The sequence below is a fragment of the Petaurus breviceps genome, unplaced genomic scaffold (assembly GCF_028583685.1).
Source record: "Petaurus breviceps papuanus isolate PSGF00001 unplaced genomic scaffold, PetGlider_PUasm1.0 90847, whole genome shotgun sequence".
Lineage (NCBI taxonomy): Eukaryota > Metazoa > Chordata > Mammalia > Diprotodontia > Petauridae > Petaurus > Petaurus breviceps.
Genome location: NW_027187360.1, coordinates 15,600,357 through 15,625,317, shown reverse-complemented (window position 1 = coordinate 15,625,317; position 24,961 = coordinate 15,600,357). Strand labels below are relative to the sequence as shown.

Genomic DNA, 24,961 nt, shown 5'->3' with positions numbered 1-24,961 from the left:
CTAAATGAATATACTTTGTTTAAGATTATGTGACTACTTTGGTGAAAAAACTATGTGGCCATTTTAGTGATAAGCTGTTGAGTTGTGATATGATGAATGCTTTATTTTGATTTTCTGTGATAAGTTTTAACATTGTGAATGCTGTATTTTGATTTTCTATGCATGTTTTGCTCTGATTTGTTATTGAATAATAAAGAGTTTGCTAAACTATGTAATCAGAACCTTGAAAGCTGTTCACAGCAGCAGTCCTCTGGAAAGCTGCTCATGTGTGGCACTACATTATGGCTATATTTCTAAGAGAAGACAATGCATTCCAAGCTCTGGGGAGAGCCAACACAAAGTCCTAGAAATGGAGTCAGGTAGAGCAAGTATTATTTTCCCACTTGGAAAACTGAGACTCAAAGACATTAAGTGACTTGCCCAAGGTCACATAATTAAAAACTTGAAGCTAAGATTCAAGTGTGAATCTCCTGATTCCAAATCTAGTATTAACAAAATTAGATATCTTTAAAAAGGATATGATGGGGCAGCTAGGTGGCACAGTGAATAGAGCACTAGCCCTGGAATCAGGAGGACCTGAGTTCAAATCCAGCCTCAGACATTTGACACACTTATTACCTGTGTGACCTTGGGCAAGTCACTTAACTCCAATTGCCCTGCATTCCCCCCTCCAAAAAAAAACCACAAACCCCCCAAAAAGGTATCCAAACTTACTTTCTATGTAATTCACAGGGACTAAGAATAAACAACTCAATTCAACTAGCATTCATTAAATATCTCCTATGCAGAGAAGGTCTCAGATGCAAACACATGATAAATGAATGAAAGATGAGGTGACCAAGGTGATTTCAGAGGACTGATAGCAAAATATACCTCCTGCTTCTCAGCAAAGAAGTAGTAGACTACAAATGAAGAATACAGAATCACACATAGCTGGTGTATAGATAATATGTTGCTTAACTATATTTGTTACAAAAAATGGTTGGTTGGGTATTAACACATAAAAAAGAAAGAAAAGAGTATCAATAACACTAAAAATAAGAATAAATGAGAGGTACAAGGAAAGTGTTATGCCAAGAATAAAGGGAAGAAGGTCACAATCAACCTTGGGGAGAATAGGGAACACTTCCTGGAGGGCAAATTAGAATTTTAAAGAAAGGCTAGAATTAAAATTAAAAATCTAGATATGGATATGTCTTGAGTTATTGCAAGGTCTTTTTAAAAATGCTTTTATACTTTGTTCCAGCCATAATGGTTATTTTCATCCATTAACATATATATGTTTACAAACATATGTGCAAATATGTGTGTGTCAGTCTAGGCTGCTAAATCCTCCTCCTTATGACCTTGCTTGATCTTCACAAAATTACACAGGAGGAGAAAGATTTCCTGCTTCCTAATTATGTTTACTCTTCCAGATCTGGTCAACTTCATCCAAAGACTTCACCCAGAGTGGCATTTCTAAATTCATGTGTTTCTTTAAGCATACACCATCCATAATCTGTTAATCTACTCAGAGTAAACATGTTTCTACAGCATTCCCATCCACAAACATATGTGAACTCTTCAGTAAACTGAATGTGTCTTCCTGCAAGCTCAAATGAAAACCATGTGTAGTCTCTCTTCTTTTTTTTATATCACTTATGGTCTGATCCAGGGAGTATGCTGGTAAATGTTTAACAATCAGCTCTCGGAGGGAGGAGGAAGGGTAGAAATTTGAAATGTACCTGCAACACACATTTAAATTTAATATAAATTATTACCATTTCTCTATAGTTTTCTTAAGTCTGGACTGGTGGTGTCAAACTCAAATAGAATCCATGCACAAGATCTTACCTGCTGTGTATTGACTTAGTTTTGAAATTTATTTATATTTTATTATATTCTTTATTTCTTTTGCTAAATATTTTTAATAACTTTTTAATCTGGTTCTGACTATACTTGGGAGCCATGTTTGGCACCTCTGATTTAGATAAAGAAATTAACAAATCTAGCCCTACTTTGTAATCATTTGTCGGTTTCTGAGGTATAAACTTAACAGAAGGCTTTTATTAACTGATTTGAAGTAGTTCCAGCACACTCCTGATCTGGTCCCACTACTGATCAGCACAGAAGCTTTAACCTGAGTCATTTTTCTTATTTGAGCAAGTTCACCCCATTCTAGACAGAGTAGTGGCTCTCCACTGGGCAGGAGACAGAGGATTGATCACTATATCGGGTATGAGACTTAGTAAGAATACCTGATCAACTTTAGCTCTACTGTAGTTCAGAACTCCTGAACTCAGGTGATCCACAAGCCTCAACCTCCCCAGTAACAGGGTTTACAGGCATGATGCTACCATACCTGGCTGTATCCTCTGGATTCTGCCGACACACTTCTTTCTTTCTCTTTTTTAAATAATATTTTATTTTTCCCTAATGATACGTTAAAAACAATTTTTAATATTTGACTTTATTTTTAAATTTTGAGTTCCAAATTCTATCCCTCACTCTTCTCCCCCTCCCTGAGATAGTAAGCAACCCAAAATAGGCTATATGTGCTGCCAGCACATTTCTTAATGATTGATTTTCATAATAAATCAGGATAGAAAATTATGAAAATCGCAACAGTAAAGCATAATTCTCATCATAACCATGCCCAAAAATTTCTATTACACATATTCGTATGACACACACACACACACACACACACACACGCACACATATTTGTGACTACCTCCTTCAATCTTCAATGATCACTGAGTTTATCAGTATTGGTATTTTTCTAATAAGGTTTCAGAGCAACCTTAGCTGTGCTAACTAAAAATTTCATCAAATTTTCTGGTGATGAATCTCTTTGAATTTAGCTAGACTGGTTCTTAGATGATAGATTATCATCAGTCCAAAATCAAAACCAATTTAAAGACATAGAACCCTGAGCTTGAATCCTGCCTCTCTCCAGGTATGGTGCCACGTACCTGTAATCTAAGCTACCAGGGAGGCTGAGGTTGGTGAATCTCTTGAATTCAGGAGTTCAGAGCTACAGTGGGTTTTGCTAAGTGTCCATACTAAGTCAAGGACCAATATGGTGAACCATATGAAACAGAGAAATAGTGGGACACCTCCAGGCTGCCTATAGAGGGGCAAAACATTCTAGATCAAAAACAGAGCAAGTCAAACTACCATGCCAATCAATGAAGGATCAGGCCCCTGAGTGACCCTGCCCTTCCAGTCTGGATGAGATGGGAGTACTCAATTTAAAAAGTTAAATTAGAAGTTAAAAAAGAAAAATTAATGAATTGTGGCTCTGCCATTCACTATCCCTTTTACCTTGGACAAATAACTTAATCTCTATGAGCTTCATTTTCCTTATATGTAAAATCAGGAAGTCATACTAGACAGTCACTAAAGTCTTTTCTAGCTCTATAGTTACGGTCCATTATCCTCTTCCAAACTTCCTTATTACCCAATGAAAACTCCTTGATGGCAAGAGTGATCTTTTGTCTCTTTTTGTACCAAACATTTAGCACAGTGTGTGGCATGTAATAGGCACTTAATAAATGTCTGTTGATTGATAAAAGAAAAGGGAATAAGCATTTATATAATACCTACTATGTACTAGGTACTGTGCTATGTTTTTCACAGATATTATTTCATTTGATCCTTTAAACAACCCTGAGAGAAAGATGCTAATATTATTCTCATTTTACAGTTTAGGAAATTAAGGTAAATAGAAGTTAAGTGACTTGCCCAGAATCACATAGCTAACAAATGCTTGAGATCAAATTTGAACTCAAGCCTTCCCTACTCCAAGACCACCATTCTATCTATTGCATCAGAAATAATATTAGTAAATAAATTGGCAAACCTGATACATAATAGATGCCCAATAAATACTTGCTCCCTCCTTTCTCCCTACTGTTAGGAGAACTGCCATGCCTCCACTCACTCAGATTCACTCTCAATGTCATACTCACTTGCTCACACTCACTCCTCATACCCAATCTGTTGCCACATCTTGTCATTCTTCTTGCCACATCTTTCCCATATGTCCCCTTTTCTCCACTCTCATAACTACTACCATAGTTCAGGCCCCAATCACCTCTCACCTAGACAATGTCAACAGCTTCCTAATTGGTCTTCCTGCCTTCAGTCTCTTCTCTCTTCATTCTACTCCTCATACAAATGCCAAAATTATTTTCCTTAAGTGCATATCCATCCATATTACTCTCTTACTTAATAAATTCCACTCGCTCCATGTGACCTCTAGGACCAAATAAAAGTTTAGTTTGATATCTAAAGTTTTGTGCAGCCTGCCTTCTTCCTTCATAGAGGTTTACTCTATGCCGCTTCTATGCAAGCTACAATCCAGGCATAATGGCCCACTTTCTGCTCCTCATATGTGATGCTCTGTCTCCCATTCCCGTGCCTCTACAGCTGCCATCCCTCATTTCTGAAATGTTCTCTATCCCCACTTTGGTCTCTTAAAATCCCTGAGTTCCTTCAAAAATCAATTTAAGAGCCACCTTTGACAAACAGTTTTTGTCCATCCCCCTGGCTGCTAGTGCCTTCCCCTCTAAGGTTACCTTGTATCTCCCTTGTATGTATCTTATAGATAACCCAAATATACAAACTATCTCCTTTTTTAGAATGGAATCTCCCTGAAGTCAGGAATTAATTTTTAAATTTTTTTTTTTTTTTTGTATTCCCAGTTTTTAAAAGACTGTCTGGGGGCAGCTAGGTGGCGCAGTGAGTAAAGCACTGGCCCGGAGTCAGGAGGATCCGAGTTTGGTTCCAGCCTTAGACACTTAACACCCACACACACACACACAAAAACTAGCCGTGTAACCTTGGGCCCTCCAAAAAAAAAAGCGCCTAAAAGACTGTCTGGATCATGCTAATTTCTGATTATTTATAAATTGATTAATTGATCCTGTTTGTAGAACTTACTGACATTTGAACCATTGAGAATTCAGTCATGTTCACACCACAATAAAGCTTTTAAACTCTTCATATCTCTAGAATATTTTCAACTACCAAATTTCCTAAAGGAGACCATACCTCAGCCAACAGATGGCTATAAGTGAAGTTGAGACTTTGTTCGAAGCACTTTCAAGTGATACAACACACAGTGTGAGCAAATGAAAAGGGCACTGAGCTTGGTGTAATGGAACCTGAGTTTAAACCCAGTCTCTGACACTTAAGTGACCTTTGGTAAGTCGCTTAACTTCTACTGGATTCATTTTACCTATCTGTAAAAGAGAGGGGCTAGGCTTGGCTAGACAGTAGGGAGAAAGGAGAGAGCAAGCATTTATCACCTCTGAAGTCACTTAGATCTATGTTCTAACCATTACTGAATTCTAACAGACAGCTCCATAACTCTTACAGTATGTGAAAAATTACTAAAAATAATACACATTACTGGGTTGATTCATCAAAAAGTTATGACTGAATTCACCAACAAGCTGTAAAAGTCACACAAGTTTTTGGCACTAGTTACCAAAACACTGAGCACAATTTAGGTCAAGGATTTGGCATGCTTGTGTTTTATGCAGTTATCCCAGTGATTAAAGGGAGATGCTTTAATGGCAATGATGAGAGGAGACCCACCAACTTGCACCAATTTGTAGAGAAGTTCTCACCACAGTCATCTATAATAGACTAATTCTGGAGGTGGTAACACTGGTTTTCAGGGTGATCGGGGAAACATGGCAGCTGTAGTGGACCTGGATAAATCACTCAACCTTTATTTGCCCCAGTTTTCTTATCTGTAAAATAGTGCTAACAATATCCCACAGGGGTATTTTGAAATTTAAATATGGTAACAGGTCTCAAGCATTTTAGAAAGAGTGCCATAAAATGTCATATTATTATACTGTAACATTTTAATATATGTACGCTGAAATCTTGTCATATCTCTATCTACAACACCTCTCTGTTCTCTCCATTCACACAGCCACCACCCTAGTTGAAGCCCTAATCACCTCATTCATTCAGATACTCCCTCCAATGGTCTAAGTTGTAAGCCATCTATACCTTCTTATCTGGAACAATTCTTATACATGTCCTCTCATTAATTCTCCATAAAGGATCTACCTAACGTTCTGGAAGCTCTATAGGTTTTTTAACATCTGGCGGGTAAGAGCTTATCACTCGGGCTATTATTAGTAATCATAATAAATTGACTTCTTCAGTCATGTGGATTCTACTAGATGCCACTGTTTTGGAGATTAAAGATGACTGACTTCGAACAGAATTACTTCAAATTTAGCAACAGATTGAATTAGAAATAATCTGAATACAAAAGAGGCAATAAACTTCTGTTTATCCCCAGAGAAATTATGGATAGAAATCATGAAAAGGCAAAGTTAGGCTTTCTATAAGGAAAAAAACTTTTAAAATCTTAGAGCCATTCATAAATGGAATGGGATAATTATAGAAATGATGGTCAAACTTCATTAGGGGTCTTCAAGCAGAGGTTGGAATTTTTTTAAGTGTAGATTGAACAAATGGCTTCTGAGGTCCATTCCAACTCTAAAATTCTGTGAATATTCTCAGTACAGTGATATTGCAAGTGATTTGCGGGCAGGAAAATTTCATGTGACAAAATGGGAATTTTAAAGAATTTTATTCTCCATGTCTTCTAGCAATATCTTTAATTGAGGAGTTGGCTTTTGCACCAATATCTGGCTGTAAAGGCCACAATCTGTCTATAAAACTCAAATTGCCAGCCACCTGTCTAATTTCTCCTAGTCCTAGCTAGTCACGCTGAAATTCATATATATGTAATTGGAAATTACATTTCCTTCTTGCAGTGTGTGAACCAGCTAACCACTGACCAAAGTGGTGATTAATAGTGTTGCTTCTTCCTCCCCAAGCTCCTGAGCACAGAGTAAAGTCAATTCAATTACCACCTTTAAATCCCCTGCTGCTTTCAAGAATATTATTTCTTTCAATTACTAAGAAAATTCTACCAATCTGGTTTAAAAATAAAAATAAAATCCATAGGTGTTTTTGTTGACTTATTCTATAGACTCCCACCCACCCACCCCCAAAAAAATGAAATGCAAACAATTAAAAAATCTCCTTATCATTTATTGTCCTTTCATTACCTCTCTCCATTTCCATGTGTATGTGTGTGTGTGTGTGTGTGTGTGTGTGTGTGTTTTCCCTCAAGGGATGTTTTTCTCTTTAGCTCCCCTGAAGGCCTCTGGAAAAAGCTTCCCACTCTGCACTTTTATTTTCTTGACCACTTGTGAAAATTGAGTCATTACAGCTCAGAGGGTTGATGATAATTTATAATCCACCCCACTGGGAAACATTTAGCTTTGGGTCAGCTGTTCAGGCCAAGCCAGGTACTGAAGCAGCTGGATCAACAAGACCACTTTTTGTCACTGAGCAGACCAAGGGATTTCCATTAAGTTGCCCGACTTTCAAGAAGTCAAATGTTAGCCATTCCCTTTAATTAACAAACCATAAACTCCCTTGTCCTTGAGGACACTTGACTTCAAGTGTCCTCTTCAAACCCTTCAGAGATAACTAATTTTGAAATAATTCTTCTCTATACTCTCTTCTTCTGGTAAGGCTACTTGTATGTGAGCTTTAGAAATGATATTTATAGCAGCTCTCTTTGCAGTGGCACAGAACTGGAAATTGTTGAGATGCTCATCAATTGAGGAATGGCTGAACAAGTTGTGGTATATGATTGTGACTTAATATTACTATGCTATAAGAAATGATGAGCACAATGATCTTAGAAAAATATGGATAGACTTGCAAGAAATAATGAAGCATGAAATGAGCAGATCTAAGATAACAGTGTATACAGTAATAGCAATATTGTTTTAAGAACAACTTTGAGTGTCTAAGTCATTTTGATTACTATAAATACCCAAATTAACTACAAAGGACACATGAAGGAAGACATTATCTGCATCCACAGAAAGAACTAATAAATTGAAGTATGTATAGAATGATTTTACATACACACACACACACACATACACACACATATCTGTGTCTAATAGTAGCCATCTCTTGGTGGGGAAGAAAAAAATTTACATGATAACTATTATATATTTAAAGGAATAGAAAGTTATACAGAATTGATTTGCAGTTTCATGTGCATCATCTTTTTAAAAATTATACCATGTTATAGAAATGATTGTTTTATTCCATAAATTAAAAATTAAAGTTTTTTAAAAGAAATTATGGAGCTTAAATACATGGCAGTTGATGTAAACTGGTTCAGCATTTTCAAACTGGCTGATTTCTATAGCAGAATCACATATCTGCTTAAAGAAAAGCCTAAAAATTTTCCCTCTTTAAACGTAAGCACCTAAGTCATAAAGAAACAACCTCAATTTCGATCATCTTAGATAGAGGCCCAGCCATGGAAACATTGTTCTAATTAGCTCCCAGGGAAGAAAAACCCATCAAATTCTACTTTCCCAAGTCAGTTAAAGTGACCATTCCCCAGGTACTCCTCCATTCTACTTTTAGAGAGGGGCCAGATCTAAAATTTGAAAGAAAAAAAAGGCATGGCTTCTGGAGTTTCATAAGCTCCCACTTAAGTTATTCCAATATGGAATAAAACAGGAGAGATCCTCCTCCTTCATAATATCTAGACATCTGAATATTTGGATATATCCTGATGACTGAATTTTTCATTATCTGCCCAAATGTTCAGCATTGGAGAGATGCAGGAAAAATTTCAAGGACAATGAGCAGGAGATGCTGGCCACCCACTCCTCTGTAATAGGGCTTATGAGCAGTAATCTTCAAATCTTATGGTTGACTAAACCATTACATACCATCTTTCTGTAGCTGTTCAGTTGTTTCAGTCATGTTTGATTCTGTGACCCCATTTGGGGTTTTCTTGGCAAAGATACTGGAGTGGTTTGCCATTTCCTTCTCCAGTTCATTTTATAGATAAGGAAACTGAGGCAAACAGGGTTAAGTGACTTTTCCAGGGTTGCATAGCCAGTAAGTGTCTGAAGCTGGATTTGAACTCAGAAAGATGAGTCTTCCTGACCCCAGGCCCAGCATTCTATACAAGGCGCCACCCAATTGCCCACATCTCATTTTGCAGCTTTAAAAATCCTACAGAGAACAGTTGTGATAAAGAATATTTATAAAGTTAAATCACAAGATCTAACTATGACCTTAGAGGTTGTTGAGTCCAACCCCCTCATTTTACAGATAAGGAAACTGAGGTTAATAAAGGTTAAATAGGGGCAGCTAGGAGGCACAGTGAATAGAGCACTGGCTCTGGAGTCAGGAGGACCTGAGTTCAAATCTGACCTCAGACACTTACTACTTACTAGCTGTGTGACCTTGGACAAGTCACTTAACTCCAATTGCCCTGCCTTCCCCCCTCCAAAAAAAAATGATAAAGGTTAAGTCACTTGCCCAGGAAGACACAGCAAATTTCTGAGGTGGGATTTGTACTCAGGTTCCAACCCTGTGTTCTTTTACATTGTTCCACCTAACTGAAGTCCTGAGAAGACCAAGATGGGATGGGTGGTTGTTTTGGGCAATTTTGGCTTATGCCATTTAAGATGTACCTCATGAAGCTATTTCAACTTCTGGTATCTTTCATGAAAGAGAATAATGGAACGACAAACTGTGGATACCATAAAACAAATATAAATTCTATAAATTCTGATCCTTCTCCAACTCCTCCCTCTAGTACACATTTTGCAGAACACCTCATCTCAGGCTCCTACAAAGATTTCTTGGAGATCACACCCTTACAATCTTTAATGAAGCCATACTTTGTGATACCCTGGGAGATAGCCCAAAGGTCTTTCCCCTAGAGATGAAATGGGGCATAGAAAGGCCCAGGGTCACAACTTGAACAAAATCCATGAACCTGAACTCTCCACCCTCTAAAAGAACACCCAAGCAGTATTTCCACCTGCATTCACAGCTTGAACCAAATACTTTAAGCAAAGACCCTGAAAAAAACAGCCTAAGAGATCCCCAGTGAGATCTAGAGTTCTGATGTAATGATTTGAAACAAATGCAAATTCATTTCAAAAAGTCACCAAAAAACTTGTTGAAAATTCCTGCCTCTTGGGCTTTTTGTGCCATGTGATCGAGCACCAAAGAAAGATTAGAAGGTGAACACATGTAGTTACATTTAGCAATTTTCTCCAAAGCACTTATCTTTTAGTACAAATGTAACAGTGACTTGTATAGGGTTTTTCCATTAGTTTCTTTGTGCAAGAGTTTCATTAATTCATTTTGGCTCAGAACTACACTGTCTCATAAGTTAAGATTTCAAGCATTTGTACTTTTGTAATGTCTCTGTCTCCTTTCCTGTTAATCTTTTTGTCTCCTCGTGACACCCATGCCAAATTTTTTATTTCCTACCTCCAGTAAATGCATGATGTGTTCTCATAGAAGTTAGCTACACATATGGGGGGAGGGAGGCGGGGCGCAGAGTCAGAAGGAAAAATGTTCTATAGAACAAACACACTGCAACCTTCATTAATTGGAATGTTCAGGAATTAGGACACTATAGTTTCTAACTGCTAATTAAATAGGCAACATTGGATAGAAAGTTGAACACAGAGTGAGGGAGAATAGGATTCAAGCTCTGCCTTAGACACATACTAGTTGTGTGACCCTGGAAAATTCACTTAATCTTTCACTGCCCCCAGACATCATTCTAAGAACCATTAGTTGCAGATAAAAGTTCTGACCTACATTGGCAGCCAGTTTCCCACTGATGAAATCTGGTAAAAACCAAAACCAAAAACAATCCCAAAAAACAAATTCAAGCTAGCTGAGAAATCCACCATTACTCCAAACATGGTAGTGGAAACTCTTTATAGGACATACGTACGTATTAGTCCGTGTCTTTTCTTAGTAAATGGCCATCTTACCCAGGAGCTTCCTTCTTTACCCTGTCATATCTCTCTATCACGCTAATCCTCCCCTACTCCCATTTATCAGTCTTAGTTCTCCATGGTAGGGAGAGACTGGAAGCAGCCAATCTTCATTCCCCTCCTGGCTCCACTTTTAACTTTCTAGACTTTGATACTGCCTCCTGACACTGGTCCTATACCCATCCTTCCTTTCAGTTCCCTTTTTTGTGTTGTCTTTTTCCATTAAAATGTAAGTTCCTAGAACCAGGGGAACATTTTACAAAGTAATAGAAATATTGTAAGGATGATCAACTGTGAAAGACTTAACTACTCTGATCAAGATAATGATCCAAGACAATTCCAAAGGACCCATAATGAAAAATGCTATCTCTCCTGAGAGAGAGAGAAGGGATGAACTCTGACTTCAGACTGAAGTATACGTTTTACTTTATTTTTCTTGTTTGGGTATGTGTGTTTTTTCTTTTGCAGTACAGCTAATATGAACATATGTTTTACCTGACTTCACATGTACAAGTGATAGTATATTTCTTGCCCTCTCAAGAGGTGGGAAAAGGGTAGGAGGGACAGAATTTGGAACTCAAAACATTTTAAATGAATACTATTTTTACATGTAATTTGGAAATATTTACAGAAATAAATAAAACTATATTTAAAAATTTTTTAAAGAATGTAAGCTCCTTGAAGTGGTTTGCCATTTCCTTTGTCGGCTCATTTTACAGATGAGGAAACAGAGGTAAACAAGGTTAAGTGACATACCCATAGACACACAACTAGGAAGTGTCTGAGGTCAGATTTGAACTCGGGAAAAGCAGTCTTCCTGACTCCAGATCTAGAACTCTGTGCATGATTATGCCACCTAGATGCCTCACACTAGAGCCAAGTCTTTTCCTATGTCTTCTCCCATGTATCCTCTAGATTTGCCCTTTCCCATTCTCAGTATCACCACAACAGCATCTGAGAGAGTTTATGCATCATAATTCTCAACAAAAATTCACATTATATGGTACCAGAAATGGATTTGGTGTAAGAGATAAGGCTTGTAGGTGTGTTGATTCTAGGACATATACACACATGAAGTTGGAGTTTTGAACCAACCAACTTAGAAATTTTTATCATAGACTATGTACTCAATCCCATAGTCAAGGCTGATAGATAAATTTTTATGAATAATATTAACACATAGTACTAACTACATGCCTGGCACTATGCTAAGTGCTTTACAATTATTTTCTCACAACACCCCTGGGAGGTCTAGTCTGGTTGTCCTCCTTTGTTCTCAAAGAGGACCAAAATAGCATCACTATGTTGGGGCCAAGGTACAGTGTGTCCAGCTGTGACTGATTAGACCAGTGTGAGTTTGGAAGGCTCCCCCACAGGTTAGGCACAAACAGTTCATGTGAACACTGGGAGTAGTGATGTCTCTAAATTTGTGCATCTCATGTTTCTTTGGAGCTACTGAAATTCTGTTTTGCTCAGAGAGCACAGTGCCTTCTTTGACGTGGGCACACCATGCTGGGCGGTCCTGTGCCAGTGTCTCCCGTGTCTCAAATTCATTCCAAAGTTCTTCAAAGACACCTGGAAAGTGTCTTTGTATCACTTCTTCTGACCTCCATGTGAGTGCTTGCCTTGTGCGAGTTCTCTGTCAAACAGTCTTTTGGGCAAACATATGTTTGGCATTTGAACAACGTGGCCAGCCCATCAGAGATGCACTCTCTGAAGCAGAGTTTGAATGTTTGGCAGTTCAGCTCCAGAAAGCACCTCAGTGTCTGAAACCTAATCTTGCCAGGTGATCTTCAGAATTTTCCCAAGACAATTCAAATGAAATGATTCCATTTCCTAGCACGGTACTGACATATTGTCTAAGTTTCACAGGCATACAACAATGAGGTCCGCACAACGGCTCTATTGACTTTGGTCTGGTAGGCAGCCTAATACTTCTCTCCCACATTTTCCTTCGGAACCTCCCAAACACTGAGCTAACTTTGGCAATACATGTATCAACCTCATCATCTTTGCGTAAAAGTATAGTGCCAAGTTAAGTGAACTTATCCATAGCATTAAATTTTTTCTCCAGCCCCATTCTCCATTCTCTGTTATTTGTGCTAATTTTGGCAAAACAATTAAAATTTAAAAAGCAGCGGTTCTCCACCAACCACCATCACTTCATTCATACAGGGAACCATCAGTTATAGCAAATGGAGAAATTTTGAATGTTGTGGATAAGTTCACTTACCTTGGCAGTGTACTTTCCAGGGATGTACACCTGGGAAGCAGGTGCTATTATTACCTCCATTTTACAGATGTGGAAACTGGGGCAAATAGGTTAAATGACTGCCCCAGGGTCACACAGCTGGTGTCACATTTGTGACAGTCACATTTGAACTCAGATCTTCTTGACCCCTGGCCCAGTGTTCTATCCACTCTACTGCTGAGCTGTCTTTTATTTTCTGATTTGGTTCATACTGAAGTGAACTGTATTCACAATGAAGTAATAAAAATAAGGCTTTTATTCTTAGTGCTAAGGCATGGACCTGTGATTTCACTGGTATACTTAATGACAAAATAAGGAAACTCCCTCTACCAATGCAGAACAGCATCTTCTCTTCAACCTGTTATATGATGGAGTGGCCTGGAATGTTGAGAAATTAGGTGACTTGTACAGGACACTAACTAGCTATGTGATTTGGGGGCAAGTCACTTAACCTCTTTGGGCTTGTTTCCTTATTTATTAAATAAAGGCATTATATTAAATAATAGCAGTGAGGTACTGCAGTGAATAGAGCACTGAACGTGGAGTCAGGAAGACCTGAGTTCACAATCTGAGCTCCTCCACTTGCTGTGCAATTCTGAGTAAATCTCTTCATCACTGTCTGCCTCAGTTTCCTCATCAATAAAAAGGGGATAATAATAGGGTTTCTGGGAGGATCAAATGAAATAACATTTGCAAAGTTCTTGGCAAACCTTAAAACATATAGAAATTCTAGCCAATAACAATGTCTAAGGTTTCCTGAACCTTAAAACCTGGAAGTCTGTGATTTGATATTCCTTTAACAGTTTGTTAGACACTTGTTTCAAAAAGTGAAGAATCAAGATTTGGGCATATAGAGGATTATATATCTTTAATGAAATGTATCAAGAAAATTAAGCCTAATACTTTGCCTACTGAGTTTATTGACCACTTTTGGATTCAAAGACACATTCTCTATAAACACAGCTACCCTTAGTTCAGTGTGAAATAACTCATTTGTTAGGTTCACACGGATAGTTATTGAAGCTAATAAAAGGTCAAAGCAGATTTATAAATACATTTTAAAACTATTAATATGCTATCTCTCAACCTTCTTTCTTCTAGGTAAAATAAATTAGAATTATTCACCCTGAACCAAACAGACAAACAAAAAGGTGATGTGTTAACAGAGTATAGGATGTGTTCTTCCTTTCCGAGAATAGAGGAGGAAATAAATTTATTTGCAGCAGGAGAACCTTATGATCCTGATAAAGGCAATTTTGCAGCAATGGTAAGTTTAAATACTGAAAAGAGGTTTGCAAAATTCTGGATTAGGTTAGAAAAACCTTCTCTAGGACTTCTTTCTATGTAGAATGTGAGGTCCTTGAAGGTAAGGACTGTCCTATTATTGATTTTTGTACCCCCAGTCTCTAGCACAATAATATAAAATAGTAAGCCCTTAGTAAATGTTTGTTGTAATACATTACATTGTATGATAGACCCATACCTCTCCAGGATGATATGTGTCTTCTTTTCCTGGGGTGGACAATGGGGTATGGGAATGTGAAATTAAATAACCTCTTGTAGCCTGACCACTTTTCCATGCCTTTATTCATGCCATTTTCTATACCAGGGAATGCTCATTTATTGATCGATTGATTGATTGATGGATGCCCTTGCCCTCTTCATCTTCCATTGAATTTCTATCTATTCTTTAAAGTCAAGTTCAAATGATACCTCCTCAATGAAGTCATCCTAAATACCTCCCCATCAATATAATCTCTCCCAGGATCTCACAAAGCACTTTAGTTTGCAGCTACATAAAGAATTCAAATCCCAACATCAATTAAAGACCTACAGTACACAAACTATTGTGTTAGGCCCTGGAGATACAAAGTCAAAAACACAACAGTAAATGCAAAAGATGTCCAGCAAGCAATTGACATTTGAATGTATGAATGGAGTTAAGAAAAAAAGGTCAGGGCTAAAAACACATTCGAACCCTGCATAAAGTTGATGAAATATGAGAGATAAAAAAGGAGGGCCCAGGACAGACTCATGAGGAACAAACATCCTGAGGGGACAAGGGACTAAAAGATGATCCAGCAGTGAAGACAGGAAAGGAGCAGACAGATGAGAAGAGAATCAGGAAAAAAGTAATAACCTAGAATCCGAAGGAGAGATGACCAGGAGGAGAGGATGGCCAACATTTCCAAAAGCTATGAGAGGTCTAGGAGGATGAATGGTTGGAAAAGATGATCATATTGATCAGTTTAGATAACTGACAACTTTGGAGGGAGCAGTTCCAGTCCATTTATTGAGTCAGAAGGCAAGTTGCTGGGATTAAGACATGAGTGGTAAAGAAAAGAAGGCAGTAAGAGTAAGTGGCTCAGGTAGTCTGGCAGTGAACGTGAAAAGATATAGATGATTATAGCTTGAGGGGGATGGGAGTAGTTTGCTGTTTTTCTAGAAGATGGGGAGAACTGTATATGGTTGAAGCTAGAAGGAAAGGATTCAGTAGGTAAGAAGAAACTGGAGGTAAGACAGAGATGACCCAGGGGGGCAAGCTCATTATAAAGATGGAAAGGGAGAAGACCAAGGGATGGGGCAAATTTTGCATTAATCTTGACAAAAAAAGAGTTGCTTCTTTAGAATCTGGAACAAAGAAAATAATAAGAGACTGCAGGGAAGGGTTTTGAGGTGTGGAATAAGAGAGAAGAGAAAGAACACTAGGGAATGTTTATTTTTCCCAATAAAGCAGGGGGTGACCAGATTTAACAGACCTATAGCAATTTATGAATGGGAATGCTGAAGACTATACTAAACAGATGGAGTGAACCTCAAAGGAAAAAGAGGTTTGATGTTTTTAGGAGCAAAGGAATAGTCTGAAAGTGACAGTGAAGCACAATGAGTATGTCAACTCCTTTCCTACTGATCCAGGGTGTCAGAGAGTACCCTCTCAAAAGCACCAGACACTAGAAATGTCTAAGAATTGAGTGTCCTCAGGAGGGAACCCTATTACATGGAACAACAGAAAGTTGGAAGAGATTTATAAGAGGAAAGGGAACATATAAACAACAGAACTGGGATTCCAGAGAATACAATGGAATGAGAGGACAGAGGGTAGGCTATGTACCACGGTGGGATAAAGATGAGCTGAATGAAAGTTCTGAAGAGACAGTAGGGGGAAAGAATTTTCCCCTGAGCAGATGGTGACTAAATATAGAGATATGAGTAGCACAAGGTGGTGGCTGGAGGCCACAAGAATGGGGGGAAAGCCCTGACTTCCAGGATCCTGTGATAACTGAGCCAAGATCTAGACACAGTGATGGTGGCATCTACTTCTGTCACTTATTCCAAAATCTGGGGACCTAAGGGTGGAGACTCTGGGCAGAGGCAGCAGGGAGCTCTGCTCTAGAAGAAACACTGAACATGGAACAGATACTTCACTCCTAATCTCTGAATCCTGGCAAGTAGGTCTGGTACCCTGAGGCTCAGCATCTCTGATGAGTCCATTCAGGATCTCTGTCTGAGACATGTGGGCCCTCACAAACCTTCCACTCTCTCCCTCAAGTAGTAGTCAATGGATCTGTGAGCTCACGGATTCAGGTGCTCTTATCCACACATTCTCATTAGGGTGACTCTGGTCTAAGTCGTCCCATAAATCCTCCATAGGACATCCACGCAATGGGCCCTTCCTCTAGGTCTCTTGACATTACATGGATGTATCATCAGGTGCTATGTAGCACTGTCCACCAGTTATCCCTCATTCTCACTATATCGGGCTCCCCACCATTTAGGGTCAGACATCTCTTTGAGGACAGCTTTATAACATTTCATGTTTCCAATTTCTTCATCAATAATATGCTGCAGCCTACTTAGATCCACCATTCATCTGTCCATTAGCCTTGATTTTGGTTCTTCAGATAATGTGGTTTTCCATGTTTCATATAGTACTATGTATTATAGTCATGTGTTTTTTGTTTTAACCTTATATCAATCAGTTCTAAAGGAGTAGAATAAAAATCTTATCTAAACTTAGTTTTCCTTCCTGTGCCTATCATAATGCCCTCTGAACCAGAGTATGCAGTAGGTGCTTAATAAATGTTTGCTGAAGGAATGAACATCTTAACCACATATGTTTGGCTTCTAGAGAGTACTTGATCCCTGGCTATCTCATTAGCCTTATTTCTGAGTTCTCAATTTTAACCAACAAACCAGAGAGACAGAGGAGTTTGTGTGTGGGTTCAATAGAATGTCACCTTACTGGAGAACTGAACAGCCTGTCTCCAAGAGCAAACAGATCCAACAAGGGATCTAATGCACATCAATTTCCCTTATACTTAAAAGACTCAATCCAATTCTCTTGACCTTTGTTTATAACAGACTAAGAAGGCCTGATAAGTGCCTGAATTGCTTCTTGTAAATGTGGTCCACATAGTTGGCAGAGATTTCTCCTCCCATCAGCAACAAGGCTTGTGTAGACCACTGTACATATTAAAGGAGTGCTTTTCTTTCAGAGTTAAAAATCGAAAAACAATTCACCTATTTATGAGCTAAAATTGCAACAGGCTAATCCTCTGCCAATCAATCATAAGTGATGCAGGATTTGCCTCTAGTGTGCAGCTGGGAGACAGCTAAGAACAAGAGGCAGCTGTCCCTGCTGGAAGCAAAGTTTCCAGATGTCTGAGAGTGAGACCTTTGCATTTGTGGAGCAAAGCTCAACAGGCTGTAAATAAGTAGGAGACTTGAGACCTGCTCTCTGAGCCGTTGGTGGTGCTGCCCAGTTCATTTGCTTGTAATCTAGAAGGATGGAAGCCCTTTCAAAGCAAAACTGATGGAAATAGTTTGTGACTCAACATGAAACCCTGAGTATGGTTTTCTGGGAGATCCAATTACATTCACTTAAAAAAAAAAAGCCCACAGAACATTCCCTTGGGTTTGGTAGATGTGTGGAGGTGGTGGCCCAGCATGGAATGTTAGTTAACAAAGAGCAAAGCTTGACTGAAGGAACTGATCACCCAACACCACCCCCCTCCCCTGCCACACACCCCATAACCTTCCCCTCCTCCCCAACCATCCTATAGCCCTAGAGCCTAAGCAAGGAAATTCCTCCACTTAACAGGAGGTGGAGCTGATTACCCCAGAAATGTTTTGCATCGGGAAGAAACAAAGGATGCATTTCCTTCTTAGATTAACTGATTATTATTGGAAAGAGTTTGATTAGTTGGAAGAAGGCTATCAATGCCCTTCAGTAATTAATAACTTGATTTGGTTTTCCTCAGCTTCAGACTATCCTTTTTTTCATCCCTATTCACTTCAAAGGAGATTTCTAAAAGACAGGAAGATGGACTAAGATTGTGGGCATGTAAATTAAATTTAATCTTACCCCCAAAAAGCAAAGGAAGTCTGTCTACAAGAAACCCTTTTAAATTAAAAATGCTTTTGCATCATTACCAAATCATATGCATATTGTTAAATAAACATGAACCATAATGGAGATAAGCCTGTGTTTTTCTATTGTCGACAGTGCCCTCATGTGGCTTACAAGATCAGCTACACTTAAGAATTGTTTAAAACTCAGGTCCAGTGCTGGTGTGTGCATGTATGTGTGTCTGTGTGTCTGTCTGTGTCTGTGTGTGTCTGTGTCTGTGTCTGTGTAAAACATAGCAGAATAAAACCCCCTGGTACACTTCGGAAAGGAATAGTCTCTCCTTCCCCTAAAAAACTGTTAGGAATAATGGGATACAAACACAAACCGAACAATTTGGTGGGTCAATTAGCCAGCATTGATAAGTAAACAAATGCTTACTCACCACAAAAAAATTCTTTACAATAATTCTGAGCCACTGAAGCACTATCACACCATTTTATTTTTATCTCCAATTTTATTTTATAAAAAACAAAATAATTTAACAATATAAAGAAGAATAAATTCCAACAATCTGCAAAAAAAGTCAGTGGCTTCCCTGATTCTGAACAATCAACAATCTCAATTTTAGTTGAGTACTGTACCAGCATATTTAACAATTGTTCTCCTTGAGGGTCCAGGTGGTTGTCTCCCCATTCCCCATTATGCCCCCCCAAACACACTCTTTCTTCTAAGGTGCAAAAATGTGTTCAAATTTTCCAATACTCGATAGGACCTGCTATGCATTGTGAATCAACACAAAACAGGTATGTAACTTAATAAAGAATCTTAGAAAGTTTCCTGAGACTCACAAGAGTAAAAGGACTGGTCACACAGGTAGCAAACATCAGAGACAGGATTGGAACCCAGTTCTTGCTTACTTCAGACCCAGAACTCTATATACTATCCGATGCTGTTCCTAACAACTGCACTTTACACACCCTACACAAATACAGCTGAAATATGGGATTGAAAACTCTCATACAAGGTTTTCTAAGACCTGACTCCATGCTTCATGAGTTCTGACAGAAGTGAGAAATAGGTCTGTATTCAAAGTATAGAATTTTTTTAAAAAATCTTTATAGTGTCTCACTAAAACTATGGAGGAAAACAACTGACTGTAATAAAGATGGGTGACATATGTGCTGCAGGAGCACTCTAGGTTTAAACTAACCATTTCCTGTTCTGCTGCACTCAATTTTGCCAGAAGTCAATAATGGTGTCACAATTTCTCTCACTACAAACATCTGCTGCATTAAGAATCTCATGCAAAGTGCAAGGTAAAAAATAATAATAATAATAAATCATGGATTCATTCTAAGTCCTCGCTGGAAATGCGAGTAATCGCCTTCTGGAATTAGATCTCAAGTAAGTCTTGTCTATTTAGTGCCTAAGCCTCATTTTTCCAGAGAGAAGACTGGGCAGAGAGAGGTAAAATAACTTGCCCAGGGTTACACAATCACATCAGTAGCAGCAGTGTCCCTGGTCATATCCTTCAGGAATCTGGAAAGTTATGACAAAATAAAAAGCTGCTCTCCATTTCATCCAGGGTCCAGATGGGCTAAGTTAATCCCCTAAAATCATACTGAAAGTCACTAATAATGTTGAGTTTTCAACTCAAGATTCTAGGCATGGTCTCTGTTTTCCTCTGCTTTTTTGTCTTCACTATCAGGGGGTTATTTCTACTGATTTACAGATCCCTGATTTACAGATCTCCCCCTGAAGCCATCCTTCCATGCCTTTTTCAGGTGTGGGGGTAAGCCTGAGTTCTAGAAGCCTTTGCCAGAAGACTGCAAGCTCCAGCAAATAGTTCCCACCAAGATGGAAAAATGGGAGTCCAATTTCAGACTGACTCAACCTGGGTGCTCATCATCAAAAGGTTGGCTACCATGTGATGATTTGTTTATTTTTGGCCATAATCACCCATGTCAGTCAAATGTATGTGAAAAAAAAATTATTTTTTTTTAAGGACCAAAAGTTGAGTCTATAGCTCAGGTCCTGTCATTAAAATATATGCCTATGTCAGCAATGCAAATACAGGTACATTCCACTTTAAGCAAACTGATATATAAAAATCAAGATTTACAAAACCAGGAAAACCCAGATTTTAAAAATGAGTGGTTATTCATTTTTACAAAAGAATACTTTACCAAAAGGAATTCACCATAAAATTTAAATAACAAGCCCTTCTCTACAACACTCCCATATATAGTATTTTAAATAACTGGATTTAAAAAAAACAGCTTAAACATAGCCTTTCAGAAATACATTATATACAATGAGGTACACTTGTAAGACTGCTTCCAAATGGGCCACCAGTGTGAATTTTTACACAGCCCTTTCTCTTCCTCTCCAATACAGAAAATAAATTTTCTAAATGCAACCTGAATTCTCAACTACTGGAACACATTATTGATACCTGTCCTTAAGGAATGAGCTAAGAGGCAGCTAGCAAAGTTGGCTAATGGATCAATGAATGACTTTTTACCTCTATCTTGAAGTCATTACCATTTTGTGACATATTTGTATTTCTGGCCCAGCTACCTAGCTGAGTCTCAGTGGAAGCCCAAGTAGAATGGGCACAAAGGAATTCTGATTCTCTTCCTATGGCAATGTCTTCAGGACAAAGAGGATCTTCTTTACTGGAGTACTTAACTCTGTAAGAACCAGCCTTTTGTGTTAAATGAGTCATCAAAGATGTCCACTCTGGCATTTCTCAAGACCATTCAACTTATGTTTGGAAAATAGTCAACTTTTAATTGTTCATGCTGACAGAGGAAAGATTATAACAGATCAATCAATTGACAAGCATTTATTAAGGACTATGTGCCAGGCACTATGCAAAGGCTGAAGACACAAAGGAAAAACACAATGGTCCCTTCCTTCAAGAATCTTATATTTTAAAGGGGGAGATAATGTATATAACTCAAAGCATAGGAGATAAATAGAAAGCAGACAGAAAGTAACTTTTGAAAGAATAACAATAGCACATGGTGCTTGGCCAGATAAGCCAAAAATCATATTTGGTTCTGAAATCGTGAGGGATTAAAAAAATATCAAGATAACTTTTTGAAATGATGCAGGCCAGGATAGAGAACAAAATACAATAGAAGGCCAGCTCAGCTGTCATGCTTGTACCCCATCGGGCCTCCAAGTCAGCAGAGGATTTATGAAATTATGTGGATGAGAATTTCACAGGATGAAAAGGCATGGAGGGGTTTCAATATGTAATAATGGGGGGAGTACCTAAGTATACTAATTATAAATAGTTCCAGATCATAGGATCGCAGATCTCGGGTTGGAAGGGACCTTAAAGGTCATCTAGTTCAACCTCCTAATTTTACAGATGAGGAAACTGAAGATCAGAGAATTTAAATTACTTGCCCAAGGTCATATTAATAATGATCTCTCAAACATGTTTTTATTAGCTAGTACTGAAGTTAGTTTGCCTTCCCTAAGTACACATTAATTCACAGTACATACAATCTGGGTAACAGAGAAAGCTGGTCTAGGCAATTCTAAAAGTAGTTAATTTAACTGAAGGTCACTGAAAGTTGACCATACATAGACAAGGGCTAAGACCTATTGTAACATCACCACCAGATTATGAGATATTTCTCATTTTTGTCTTTCCTCTGAAGTATAAGTAATCATATAAGCATCATTACAAGAAAGTTAACCCAAAAGATCATACAATATAAATTTCAAAATTGTACAAAATCATACCAAAGGCAAGTATAAAATTATAACACAGCAGTGCAAACCTCTTTAAACTTTTCTATACCATTTAAACTAGAGAAACCAAGAATACAGTAAATCTAGGAGACTGAGTGGCATATACCTATTATTTTATTCACTGAGTCATGTTATGGCTAGGAGTATTAAAATTTTTTTAATCTCGTTCTAGTATGATTTATATAATATACCAAGATTTAATTCACAGCAAACCTCTCAAAGAAAATGACTAAAATTTAAGATGGCATAAAACTCCATTTAGTTTTATATCCTTCATCCTACTGAAAGAAATCCAAAAAGCCCTTTCTATTGTATGAACAGAGCACTGATCTAAGCTTTGGATACTGGCAAAAATATAACCCTCTAACTGAAATTGTTTGGACCATGATATGACAAAAATAGAATCACAGAGTCATATGATATTATCCCCCAAAATCTCATTGGAGAAAACTCCCCCAATTAACTTTTTATTTTTTTTTTGCTTTTTTTGGAGGGGAGAAGGTAGGGCAATTGGGGTTAAGTGACTTGCCTAGTCACACAGCTAGTTTTGTGTTAAGTGTCTGAGGCCATATTTGAATTCAGATTCTCCTGACTCCAAAGTCGGTGCTCTATTCACTGTGCTACCTAGCTGTCCCCCTAATTAGCTTATCAGTGTTCTCAAAGAAGAATTGCAAAATCAAGGATTTTTAAAGTTCTCAGCAGAAAAGGCATCAGCCACAGAAGTAGAGCATGGTTGTATTATCTCACCATAAATGAACATTGGTCATTTGTGCAACATTTAAAAATGATCATTATTTCATAATGTCACATATGTTTGGAGTATATTTACAAATCCCACTAAAAAGGCTAGCCATCATAGCCAAACTTGAGGGGTTTTGTATAAATCTGAATTCAATCATCCAGAACTGGCTTACATTCCCGAGTGGGCGAGTGTGTTGTAGTGGAAACTGAGATTGGAGTCAGAAAGACCTGGGTTTGAATCCCTGCTCTGTCACTTGATATGTAGCCCTAGACAAGTCATTTAATGTTTCTAGGCCCCAGTTTCCTCATCTGTAAAATGAAGAGGTTCAAAAGGTCCTAGATAATCTCTAAAGTCCCTTTCCAGATCTAAGTCCATGAAACCCACTTTACAGGACTCAATTATCCAAAAATGCTATCTCTAAACACATTTACACTCAGTATAATGTACCTCATATTCCTCCCCTCTAAAGAGACCCTCACTGACTCAGGTGGTCCACCAACATTGTATAGACTTCTTTGAAACATGTAAACAGTCATGGAGCCCCTTCTAGGGAACAAAGGATAGAGAAAATTCTAAAGAGAAAGGAAAGTGGGGATATAAAGAGAGTCTTCATGTAGCAAGGAGTTAAGGTACAGAGAATATTTACAGGTTCTATTCAGAAACAATAATTTCATGACTAGTTTTATTGAAGCAAAGTTGCCTTTATTCCACGTGCCACCCAGAGCCATAGAATGGAAGGGAGTAAGCCTTTTGCCCATAACTTGGCCTCTAGCATCCAAGAAAGTTTTTTTCTAATCTTAAGATGCCTCATGAGAGAAATTCAGTTTTCCTGTCAACTCAGTGGTATTTGTTTCTAGGTCCCTCTCATCCCTGTATTCTTTTATAATACAACCTTTCTGTTTTCTAGAGTCTCTACAATTCTATAACTAAGCGGTCTTCATCGTCACTACTGGTGTCACTGTATTCTACTCGAGTTTGCTTCCTCATCCCTTCTAGGCTCCTCTTCTTGAGGGCTTTAGAAGATGCTCCAGAGATATCTGAGGACTCTCCAGGACTAGCAGCAATGATGCCCTCTTTAACTGTGACCATTCTAGTTACTTGATTTTTCCCACTATCACTTTCATCTACACAAGTTCCATGCTTTTCCCCACAGCTATAATAGCTACTGGTAGAAAAGTATGTCCGAGGTCTCACTGTCACCTGGTGTAAACTGCTCGTGCTAAGTCCTGAAGGTGACGTCTCCACTGGAGTTTTCCCAGTCATGCCCACTGAAGCTGAGAATGAAATTCTTGATCCAGATGGGGGTTTCTCTGATAAAGGCGAACATGACTTACTTACTACTATAGGTTCTCTGTTTGGGATGCTTTGTGACAGAGGGTCTGCTATTGCTGAACCTTGGGCCTGAGATTCATCACTGTGAATTCTCAGGGTTTTGTGGTTTGATTTGGCCCCTAAAGAAATAGAAATGGCAGATCCAGATGTGACAGCATCAGGAAGATGAAATATTCCCTTGGCATCCAAACAAGAGGGCCCCAAATGATCTAAGTAACTTTTTGAAGTTGAGTCTATTGGAATGTGTTTCGATGTTTCTTGGGAAGGAGTCAACAGCAATCCAGTATTAAGACTACCATCATATGCAAATGGCTTAATCTTAGTTGTGGCCAAACCATGATGTGTTTGCAGAGGTAATCCTGAAGTGGTTGTAGTGTTCTGAAGAGAGGGATCACCACACTCACTAGCAGATGGAGGCAGATCCTGAAATAAATGAAAGGAAAAAAAGAAAAATTTTAAATGTCAGTTAGTAAGAAGAATTCTGGTAAAAGACAATGTAATATTAATTTAAAAAGTAATGATATGTGCAAAACTGAATGCAATCCAATGCACTCAAAAGCATTGGAAAATTAATAATTAGTTGAGACATTATTAATAAAATAATAACAGTTGTACGGTGTTTTAATGTTTGCAAAGAACTA

The 24,961-nt window shown here is 38.2% G+C and overlaps 1 protein-coding gene across 1 annotated transcript in view; it reads right to left on the bottom strand.

Moving 5' to 3' along the window:
- Nucleotides 1-19,015: 19,015 nt before the first annotated feature.
- ZNF831 (zinc finger protein 831) overlaps nucleotides 19,016-24,961 on the bottom strand; it is a 61,522-nt gene continuing 55,576 nt past the window's right edge. The window contains exon 5 of the mRNA XM_069072493.1: nucleotides 19,016-24,743. Within this exon, the coding sequence (XP_068928594.1) occupies nucleotides 23,901-24,743 (843 nt within the window). The 3' untranslated portion in view covers nucleotides 19,016-23,900. The remainder of the gene's footprint in view (nucleotides 24,744-24,961) is intronic.